The sequence below is a fragment of the Pempheris klunzingeri genome, chromosome 2 (genome assembly GCF_042242105.1).
Source record: "Pempheris klunzingeri isolate RE-2024b chromosome 2, fPemKlu1.hap1, whole genome shotgun sequence".
Classification (NCBI taxonomy): domain Eukaryota; kingdom Metazoa; phylum Chordata; class Actinopteri; order Acropomatiformes; family Pempheridae; genus Pempheris; species Pempheris klunzingeri.
This window is the reverse complement of record NC_092013.1, coordinates 115,001-126,274: the sequence shown is the minus strand read 5'-3', so window position 1 is coordinate 126,274 and position 11,274 is coordinate 115,001. Positions and strand designations below refer to the sequence as shown.

Below are 11,274 nucleotides of genomic sequence, written 5' to 3'. Positions count from 1 at the left end.
GAACATGCTGCCCACCTCTACCTGAGCTTAATGGATACCTCACTAAGTCTGTCTGTCTGTCTGTCAGCCTGTCAGTCTGTCTGTCTGCTTGCCGGCCTGTCTATCAGCCTGTCTGTCTGTCTGTCTGCTTGCCGGCCTGTCTGTTGGCCTGTCTGTCTGCACTGAGTTTGCCTTTGATAATGTCATTAAATTAAAGCCTGGTTAATAAATGGAGAGATCCTGTCCACAGAAATGTGACGGGGTTTTGAAGTCACAGATCATTTTTACTGTCTATTAAGTCAGTTAGCACTAGCATTAGCTCCAGTTAGCACTAACACAGTTAGCACTAACATTAGCTCCAGTTAGCACTAGCATTAGCTCCAGTTAGCAATAACATTAGCTCCAGTTAGCACTAACACAGTTAGCACTAACATTAGCTCCAGTTAGCACTAACACAGTTAGCACTAACGTTAGCTCCAGTTAGCACTAACATTGGCTCCAGTTAGCACTAACATTGGCTCCAGTTAGCACTAACACAGTTAGCACTAACATTGGCTCCAGTTAGCACTAACATTAGCTCCAGTTAGCACTAACACAGTTCGCACTAACATTAGCTCCAGTTAGCACTAACATTGGCTCCAGTTAGCACTAACATTGGCTCCAGTTAGCACTAACATTGGCTCCAGTTAGCACTAACACAGTTAGCACTAACATTGGCTCCAGTTAGCACTAACATTGGCTCCAGTTAGCACTAACATTGGCTCCAGTTAGCACTAACATTGGCTCCAGTTCGCACTAACATTAGCTCCAGTTAGCACTAACATTAGCTCCAGTTAGCACTAACATTGGCTCCAGTTAGCACTAACATTGGCTCCAGTTAGCACTAACACAGTTCGCACTAACATTAGCTCCAGTTAGCACTAACATTGGCTCCAGTTAGCACTAACATTGGCTCCAGTTAGCACTAACATTGGCTCCAGTTCGCACTAACATTAGCTCCAGTTAGCACTAACATTAGCTCCAGTTAGCACTAACATTGGCTCCAGTTAGCACTAACATTGGCTCCAGTTAGCACTAACACAGTTCGCACTAACATTAGCTCCAGTTAGCACTAACACAGTTCGCACTAACATTGGCTCCAGTTAGCACTTTGGTGGAAACTCGGTTTGATAAGCAGAGAGGAAGAAACTGTAGAGATTAAAGCGTAAACAATTGGTTACTGCAGCTTTAACCTGGTCACCCTGTGTGTGTGCGTGTGTGTGTCCATGTGAGTGTCCGCCACAGTCCAATATCTCTGTGCTGCCTCTGTCCATCAGGTGATCAGAGCCGGCGTCCCACACCCGTCCTGTCAGGTGACCGTCCTGATGTCTGACGGGTCTCTGCAGCAGCTCATGTTTCCTGTTTGCTGGTCGTCGCCCCCCCCCACACCCACACACACACACACACACACACACACACACACACACACACACAGCGCTGTCGGTCATGGTCCGGTCAGGAGTGTGTGGTGGTCAGAGCGCGGTGGTCTGTGTCCTCGTCCCCGTGATGAAGGCAGAGAGAAGATGAAGGACTCTAGTTGTCTCCGTGAGCAGGAGGACGGTGGCTCGGCCCCGGTTCTGGTCTAGAGTCCTGCCTCTGGTCGGGCTGGGCGTTATTCCGGGTCTCTGCTTGTTCCACCAGAAACTCCTCCCCTGCGCCCTCGCCGCTCGCCAGCTGCTTCATCCTCAGGTTGATGGAGCCGTAAGTCCTCTTGGGTCTGACGAACGCCGCCCTGTGCCGGTACATCTCGCCGCGGCAGATGGACACCATGAGCAGCACCGACAGGAACATCCCCCCCAGCGTCAGCAGCCCCAGCCCCGCGATGATGCACCTGTCTAGGTGGGAGCCCAGCTGGGCGTAGTACATCTCCAGCCTCTCCATCTGGCGGGCCGACACCGAGTCGGGGTCCACTCTGGCCTCCCGGGGGATGGTGTAGGCGATGACCACCAGCACGATGCCACTCACCAGGAACACCAGCGCCAGGACGAAGCCGTAGTCCGCCGAGTGGTCGTCAGCCACACTAAACTCAGAGACGTCCTGACCATCCTCCTGACCGCCGCCATCCTCATCGAACGGCCGCAGAGACGCTGCCTGATGCTGCTGCAGAGACATGGAGAGACAAAGAAAAGACGGAGATGAAGAAAAGACGGAGAGACAAAGAAAAGATTGATGAAGAAGAAACGGAGATGAAGAAAAGACGGAGATGAAGAAAAGACAGAGATATGAAGGAAAGATGGAGAGATGCCTGATGCAGCTACAGTGACTAAAGGAAGCACAAAACCTGAAGAAGACAAAGAGGTGTGACAGCTTTTAGTTTAAAGGAGTAATCCAGTGTTTTAACCCTGTTTAAAGTCACAGTAACAGACAGCAGCTCCTGTGTTCTGTGAGCTAAAATCACTGTTTTTGTGAATGGAGTCTGGTGTCGTGCGGGCTGGGATTCTGGACTGTTTACAGTCCATGAACAAACTGGCAGAGTTTAATCGCTGAACCCTCGTCTCCAGATCGGCCTGTTGACCACAGCACACGGTGTGTTTTAGGTAAAACGTTCTGCAGGGTAATCTGACAGCCGTCCTGTTAGCTGCTAGCATGACAGAAACAGTTTTCTGTTTGTGGATTCAAAGTCAGCGGTTAGACTCAATAGAAACATGTTTTCAGATTATGTACATGGGTTTGTGTGACTTTTATTATATACAGTGGGGCAAAAAAGTATTTAGTCAGCCACCAATTGTGCAAGTTCTTCCACTTAAAAAGATGAGAGAGGCCTGTAATTTTCATCATAGGTACACTTCAACTATGAGAGACAGAATGGGGGGAAAGAATCCAAGAAATCACATTGTAGGATTTTTAAAGAATTAATTGGTAAATTCCTCGGTAAAATAAGTATTTGGTCACCTACAAACAAGCAAGATTTCTGGCTCTCACAGACCTGTAACTTCTTCTTTAAGAGGCTCCTCTGTCCTCCACTCGTTACCTGTATTTCTGGCACCTGTTTGAACTCGTTATCAGTATAAAAGACACCTGTCCACAACCTCAAACAGTCACACTCCAAACTCCACTATGGCCAAGACCAAAGAGCTGTCAAAGGACACCAGAAACAAAATTGTAGACCTGCACCAGGCTGGGAAGACTGAATCTGCAATAGGTAAGCAGCTTGGTGTGAAGAAATCAACTGTGGGAGCAATTATTAGAAAATGGAAGACATACAAGACCACTGATAATCTCCCTCCATCTGGGGCTCCACGCAAGATCTCACCCCGTGGGGTCAAAATGATCACAAGAACGGTGAGCAAAAATCCCAGAACCACACGGGGGGACCTAGTGAATGACCTGCTGAGAGCTGGGACCAAAGTAACAAAGGCTACCATCAGTAACACACTACGCCGCCAGGGACTCAAATCCTGCAGTGCCAGATGTGTCCCCCTGCTTAAGCCAGTACATGTCCAGGCCCGTCTGAAGTTTGCTAGAGAGCATTTGGATGATCCAGAAGAGGATTGGGAGAATGTCATATGGTCAGATGAAACCAAAATAGAACTTTTTGGTAAAAACTCAACTTGTCGTGTTTGGAGGAGAAAGAATGCTGAGTTGCATCCAAAGAACACCATACCTACTGTGAAGCATGGGGGTGGAAACATCATGCTTTGGGGCTGTTTTTCTGCAAAGGGACCAGGACGACTGATCCGTGTAAAGGAAAGAATGAATGGGGCCATGTATCGTGAGATTTTGAGTGAAAACCTCCTTCCATCAGCAAGGGCATTGAAGATGAAACGTGGCTGGGTCTTTCAGCATGACAATGATCCCAAACACACCGTAAGAAGCATTTCAAGGTCCTGGAGTGGCCTAGCCAGTCTCCAGATCTCAACCCCATAGAAAATCTTTGGAGGGAGTTGAAAGTCCGTGTTGCCCAGCGACAGCCCCAAAACATCACTGCTCTAGACGAGATCTGCATGGAGGAATGGACCAAAATACCAGGAACAGTGTGTGAAAACCTTGTGAAGACTTACAGAAAACGTTTGACCTCTGTCATTGCCAACAAAAGGTATATAACAAAGTATTGAGATGAACTTTTGTTATTGACCAAATACTTATTTTCCACCATAATTTGCAAATGAATTCTTTAAAAATCAGACAATGTGATTTTCTGGATTTTTTTTTTTCTTATTCTGTCTCTCATAGTTGAAGTGCACCTATGATGAAAATTACAGGCCTCTCTCATCTTTTTAAGTGGGAGAACTTGCACAATTGGTGGCTTTTTGCCCCACTGTATACTATTACTATGCTAACGCTCTTTTTCTGCATTTGTCTCTTCTTCGCTAAACGGAGCGGAGTTTAAATGTTGGTTTCCCTCTGGGGGACATTTTATAATCTCTCAGGCTGGTCACGCTGGGGGGGGCCCTGCGTGACCAGACTGCAGAAACTGGACCTACCTTGGTTCCGGGCGAAGTTGCAGGCGGAGCTGCCACCGCCTCCGTCGCCCCCTGCTGGTGGTCCTGCTCCTCGTCCTGTTGGTAGGAGGCGTTCTCGAAGCCCCGGGTGGCGCAGCCCGCTGTGACCGCCGCCCGGGGTGCCGAGGCCGGAGTGGGAGACACGGCCAGCCTGCCTCCTCCGCCCCGCAGCTCCCGGAGCTCTACACTGTTGAAAGAGGACTCCATCTGTGTCTGCTGGATGTGTTCATGTCTTCATCCCTCTGCTCCTCATCCTCACTAAACAGAGGCAAAGTTATCGTTAAACAGGAAGTAGATTCACACAGTGGGTCACTCCCGAGGCTCAGTTCCAGACCAGCGGGGGCCTGGGTGGTGTGAACGGGATCGGTCTGTAGAAAGAACTATCTGGAAACACACAGTGGACATCAGGAGTGACCTGTTTCACCATCTGCTGCCTTCAGCATCCTCAGCAGTCACACTTCAGCTGTGCTGCACCAAGCGCAAAGCAAAGCTTCCCCACCAACAACGAGTAAAGAAAGAGCACGTGTCAGGCAAATTAGCAGAGAGCTCTGGGACCACAGAGACAGCTCAGTGATTCACTAGCCCTGGTTAGCACTAGCCTTAGTCCTGGTTAGCACAAAATTAGCCCTGGTTAGCACTAGCCTTAGCCCTGGTTAGCACAAAATTAGCCCTGGTTAGCACAAAATTAGCCCTGGTTAGCACTAGCCTTAGCCCTGGTTAGCACAAAATTAGCCCTGGTTAGCACTAGCCTTAGCCCTGGTTAGCAGTCAGTCCGTAGACAGACTGACTGTCGGTCCGTAGACTGACAGACAGTCGGCCCGTAGACAGACAGTCGGTCCGTAGACAGACAGTCGGCCCGTAGACTGACAGACAGTCGGCCCGTAGACCGACTGACAGTCGGCCCGTAGACAGACAGACAGTCGGCCCGTAGACAGACAGTCAGTCCGTAGCCTGACTGTCGGCCCGTAGACAGACAGACAGACAGACAGCCCGTAGACAGACAGACAGACAGCCCGTAGACTGACAGACAGTCGGCCCGTAGACAGACAGTCAGACAGCCCGTAGACTGACAGACAGTCGGCCCGTAGACAGACAGTCAGACAGCCCGTAGACTGACAGACAGTCGGCCCGTAGACAGACAGTCAGTCCGTAGACAGACAGACAGACAGACAGCCCGTAGACTGACAGACAGCCGTAGACAGACAGACAGTCGGCCCGTAGACAGACAGTCAGTCCGTAGACAGACAGACAGTTGGCCCGTAGACAGACAGCCCGTAGACTGACAGACAGCCCGTAGACAGACAGACAGTCGGCCCGTAGACAGACAGACAGACAGTCGGCCCATAGACCGACTGACAGTCGGCCCGTAGGCAGACAGTCGGCCCGTAGACAGACAGACAGTTGGCCCGTAGACAGACAGACAGACGGCCGTAGACTGACAGACGGCCCGTAGACAGACAGACAGGTGGCCCGTAGACTGACAGACAGACAGCCCGTAGACAGACAGACAGTCGGCCCGTAGACAGACAGACAGTCGGCCCGTAGACAGACAGACAGACAGCCCGTAGACAGACAGTCAGTCCGTAGACTGACTGTCGGCCCGTAGACAGACAGACAGTCGGCCCACAGACAGACAGACAGTCGGCCCGTAGACAGACAGACAGTCGGCCCACAGACAGACAGACAGTCGGCCCACAGACAGACTGAGTCACACATGAAATTAAAGCAGAATGTGTAGTGAACATCATCAGACCACATGAACAACAGTCCTGCTGCAGCACACGCACGCAGCGCGCGCGCGCGCACGCACACACACACACACACACACACACACCATGGAGGGCAGGTATCGGTGAGACAGACAGGTGACCAGCTCCTGTCCCTTAAGAGTCATCCTGCCACACCATCCTCCGTTACCCCCCCCGGTAATAAACACCTTTTACTCCCCCCCCAGCACCGTGACCTTGTGATGCGCCAAACCGATAAAAACCTGGACCGGTTCAGTCCGTCTGACTGTGTGTGTGTGTGTGTGTGTGTGTGTGTGTGTGTGTGTGTGTGTGTGAGAGAGATAAGATCAGGATGAGCTGCACTGATGAGCATCACCGACTGACACGGTAACATCACCGACCTGACGGCTGATAACACCGACCGACAGCGGAGGGGACAGTCCGAATCAGACCACCAGAGTCCGGATCAGACCACCAGAGTCCGAATCAGACCACCAGATCTGGATCGTCTCATCCGGACAGAAACGCTGCAGCCGCGCCGACGCCTCCGGAGGGAAACACCGGGGTGAAGCAATCATCCAGGCAGGCAGCATCCGCCCTGAACCCGGCAGCAGCAGAGGAGAGACGGCGGGACTTACCTGGAGCTGAGGCCGCGAACGGGAGGGAGTCAGACGGTGTGGACATCCGGAGAGACACGGAGGAGGATGCTGGATCACGTGAGGGGAGTCAGAGGAGAGGGGGGTGGGAAGAGAGAGAGAGAGTGTGTGTGTTGGGGAGGGGGGGCAACGACATGAACCAATGAAAGGTTTATTGTGGAAGAATAAATGTGACAATAATACACAACACAACATACAGCCAATAGATTTATTAATAATAATAATAGTGATCATAGATCGAACAGTGTGTCTGTGGGTTATCAATAATTCACTGATTGTGTTTGAACATTTCGGAGTCAAACCTTCTTCCCATTGGTGGGGGGGTCGTCCAAAGGCAGTCACGTTACGTCACATACGGTGAACACGTGATCAGGCCTCAAACTCGAACAGCTGATCTGCATGATGTCACCTTGATGCTCTGAAAACAATAACTATTTCAAATATTTTACTCTGTAAACGTTATCGCCATGGCAACACGTCATCAGGCGTGTTCGGCGTGGCCACCCCATCTGACCGCTGTTGTGTTTTCCCGCCAGTCCAGGTGTTGTGACCTCACACTGACGTGTGAGCATGTAAAGCTACCTGAAGATGCTGAGCACACCTGAGGAGACGTCACCTGGTTCACACCTTCATAAACTAACCAGTAACATCACTGATCCTGTGAGGACCCGGGAGGTGTCCCACACCCGCCTGTACCCGCCTGAGGAGCACCAGTTCTTCATCTTCAGAGTTCAGTCACCGCTGAGCCGCTCCGCGCTCTCAGGGATCCGGCTCCTCATCAGACGACTGGACGGAGACCCAGGAGGGACAAACCTTCACTGCTGGACGACAGCCACCAGGGTCGACTGGAACCACATTTAAGAACCTGAAGACGTCACAGAGCAACTGAACCACGACCCGGGTCTCCTCAGACCGACTGGTCTTCGTGGCCCAGATCCCGGGACAGTCTGACTGATCAGCAACAGGGTCACTCGACCAGACCCTTCACCAGAGGAGTCCCCAACGAGCCCGTCTGCCAGACTGGGCTGGAAATGCACCAGGACCACGGGAAATACGGCGATACCAACCACAGGGCGGGGCCTACCGGGTGTGATCAGATCGAGCAGGAGCTACAGTCCCTGCAGACCTTTAGTCAGACTGCAGGTGGCGCTGTGGCGATAAAAACACCTCACTGACTATCTCAACCCTGAGTGTTGCCACAGCAGCGAGACTCAGGATTCCTCCTGGTCCTGTGTGAGTGGAGCTGCTGAACGGCTCCTGCAGGGGGCGCTGGAGCTGCTGTGAAGGTGATGTCCTGTTGCTGATGTTGCACTGACCACAGGAGGAAGCTGCAGTCTGACCGGAGTCATCTTCATCACGTCCGATGGTTCAGAGTCTGCGGCGTGGTCACCTGATCGTGAACCTCTGTGTCGTTACCTGGATCACAGCCGCCCCACTGACCCCTGATGACGGCCAGCAACTTCAGCTCGGTCACACGGCACTAAAATCGGTGCTGATCAGGACGCTCGTGGAGGAAGAAATACAGAGAAAGGAGCTCAGCTCAGCACTGAACTCCACCTAAACCCTCAGGATGCTTCTGAGCACAGCAGATGCCTCATTAGCAAGGCGCTCAGTGCCGACCGGAGCTCTGGCGTCCCACCTGGCCTCAGGACAGGAAGTGACATCCCTGTGACAGACACACCAAACTCAAACTGGTATTTCAGAGCCGGAGTGCTCGGACTCAGGACTCATTAGGTACAGATCAGACAGGACGAAGACCGACAACTGACGATGAATAACCAGGTTTGCTTCAGGTGAGCGTGCCGAGTCAGCAGTGAAGCTGTGAGGAAGACTACAGACAGACGAAGAGTGAAGGACGACTCGGTGCTCAGAACAAGTTTTATTGTACAAAAAACCTTCGAGTGACTCACACACTCACACACACACACACACACACACACACTCACACTCACACTCACACTCACACTCACACTCACACACTCACACACTCACACACTCACACACACACACACACACACACACACACACACAGTCTTTCAAAGGGCTTTGAAATCTTTTTCTAAAATATTCTGATGGGACCAAAGATGAACTGCCACCTACCAACACCTGTTGGTAACCCCGACCTGTTAGTGACAGGTGACAGTGGTGCATTATGGGTTGTTGTTAGCCTTACTGTTGCTAGGCTAGTGAGTCTGTCCAGGCCTGAGCTCATAGTGTCTCAGTGTTTGGGAGCCCCCCCCCCCCTCAGAGCAGTGAATCTGTACTCGTGTCTGAGCTGTTTTAAATGTTTAAAGTAAAACTTAATAAAACTGTGAAAACGTCCTTATTTCTGGGGGGGGGCTCAGCTCTTCATCAGCTCAGAGTGATGAAGAGCACACCCCCTGTGTGGTCCGGTGCTGTCCAGCCCCCCCCTCAGTGACTCTGGCGCTCCGACACCACGTCCTGCAGGCGCTTCAGCAGCACGTCGGGGCTGCTGCCGTTCTCCGGACACGCCCTCTTGCTGGGGGAGTCGCAGGCTGATGACATCATGACGTCGGCCTCCATGGTGAAGGCCCTCTTCCTGCTGACGCTGCCCTGCCGGATCATCCGGTTGATGTCTGACAGCTCCTGGATGGGGGGGGCACCAGTGTTACTGTGGGGGTCAGCTAACACACACCTCCTCCTCCATTAACCAGCACTAACCAATAACCAGAGTTAACCAGTGTGTGTCAGAGTGTGTGTGTGTGTGTGTGTGTGTGTCCTGCCTTGGACGGGCTGCTGTTGATCCTGTAGGTGTGTGTGTAGGCGTTGGGTGTGAGGCCACCGGCCGGCGTCTTATGCGGCGAGACGTAGAGCGAATGTCTCTGAGACACACGGCGAGGAGAGAGAGGCTGAGCCCGTACCGATGGGAACGGAGACATGGGGGGGGCGTCCGCCTGCACACACACACACACACACACACACACACAGGTCAGGTGACTCAGTGGTTGGTCTCGGGGTTGTGGTGACATCACCACCGTCTCATGGCGAGGTCATACCCGGTTGTCGTGGGCGGCGTACCGCAGGGCGAAGCTCTTCATCTTCAGGACGAAGACGCTGTTGTAGAACTGGATGAGGTCACCACGCTCCTCCTCCCCTGATTGGTCAGAGTTCCCCGTCCCTGAGACCTGATTGGTTTTCTCTGCCGCTGATGGACACACACGGATCAATATGTTTAACCGATGGATCAGATGATTGATCAGCCCTGTGTGACCCCCCCCAGGCCACCGTAGCCACACCAGGAAGACCTTCACCCTGACCCCTGACGGCGTCCCACCCCCACAGCCTGCATCGTGTGTGTGTGATCACGTGATCTTACATTCTCCTCCAGAAACAGGATCCACCTCCATGTTCTCCTCGGACCCCTCCCTGGGACACACACGCAGCAACACACTGCGGTACACCTGCACACACACACCATACATATATACATCATTAGACACTAGTGTGTCTCAGTGTGTGTGTGTGTCTCAGTATGTGTGTCTCAGTGTGTGCGTGTGTCTCAGTGTGTGTCTCAGTGTGTGTGTGTGTGTGTGTGTCTCAGTGTGTGTGTGTGTGTCTCAGTGTGTGTGTGTGTGTGTGTGTGTGTGTGTGTGTCTCACGTGGCTGCTGGCCTGTGGTTGGCTGCGGTAACACTTCATGATGTCATAGAAGCTGTGAGTCTCTCTGCTGATCTGCAGGAGAAAAAAACATTGCGTCATCTAGCGGACTGTGGGACACAGGGCCCCCCCTCATTGAGATGTCGATGTGGACAGCCACCCCACCTTGGATATGATGTAGACGCTGCACAGCAGCACCTGGTCCAGGTGTCGCCCCCTCATCAGGTCGCTGCAGTGAACCAGACTGTGTTCAAAACACGTCCACATCTTCGCTCTGAGCTCGGGGGGGACGTCCAGCTTCACACACAGGTCCCTCAGACGCACACTGGCCAGGTGGTACACCTGAAAAAACACACACACACACACACACACACACACACACACACACACACACACACACACACACACACACACACACACACACAGTTCATCATCAGTATTTCTTCTGTTCACATGTTGCTGTTTCTCTCTGGCACCATCTTTTTGTTGCTGACCTTTGACCTTTCTGCCTTCTGTCAGCGCTGCTGTATAAATAAAGTTTGATTATTATTATTCACTGATTCATGTTTCTGAAAAAACAAAGGGTGACTTTTTATTGACGAGTTCTTGTTTCTTCTAGAAGTTTCCGTCCCTCTGATCTCAGCAGTCAGTTTCTCCCGTAGCTCCGCCCAGATACTCTACACCTGCTGAGTCCTGGACGGGGTCCATGTGGCCCGGGAGAGGAGGAGTAGGATGAAGGCTCCAGGCTGTGTCTGGATTTTATTTGGTGGTTTGGCTCTCAGTGTCCTGGTAGTTTTATCTGAACCTGTCAGAT

General features: G+C 52.0%; 2 protein-coding genes across 3 annotated transcripts in view; both read right to left on the bottom strand.

Annotated features, from left to right (window-relative positions):
* Nucleotides 1-1,551: 1,551 nt before the first annotated feature.
* On the bottom strand, nucleotides 1,552-4,667 carry tmem74b (transmembrane protein 74B). The gene is made up of 2 exons (XM_070851602.1): nucleotides 4,434-4,667; nucleotides 1,552-2,115 (listed from the first exon to the last, which is right to left on the bottom strand). The coding sequence occupies exons 1-2, from the start codon at nucleotides 4,665-4,667 to the stop codon at nucleotides 1,552-1,554; spliced, it is 798 nt and encodes a 265-aa protein (XP_070707703.1).
* A 4,040-nt stretch (nucleotides 4,668-8,707) lies between these two features.
* The window catches only part of rbl1 (retinoblastoma-like 1 (p107)), a 10,772-nt gene continuing 8,205 nt past the window's right edge, over nucleotides 8,708-11,274 (bottom strand). Inside the window, exons 17-22 of one of the 2 annotated variants that reach the window (XM_070845548.1) lie at nucleotides 10,626-10,802; nucleotides 10,464-10,535; nucleotides 10,181-10,265; nucleotides 9,861-10,009; nucleotides 9,588-9,758; nucleotides 8,708-9,450 (exon numbers count right to left, since the gene is read on the bottom strand). In XM_070845548.1, the coding sequence (XP_070701649.1) occupies nucleotides 9,256-9,450; nucleotides 9,588-9,758; nucleotides 9,861-10,009; nucleotides 10,181-10,265; nucleotides 10,464-10,535; nucleotides 10,626-10,802 (849 nt within the window). In that variant the 3' untranslated portion in view covers nucleotides 8,708-9,255. The remainder of the gene's footprint in view (nucleotides 9,451-9,587; nucleotides 9,759-9,860; nucleotides 10,010-10,180; nucleotides 10,266-10,463; nucleotides 10,536-10,625; nucleotides 10,803-11,274) is intronic. The other variant, XM_070845555.1, reaches the window with a different exon arrangement.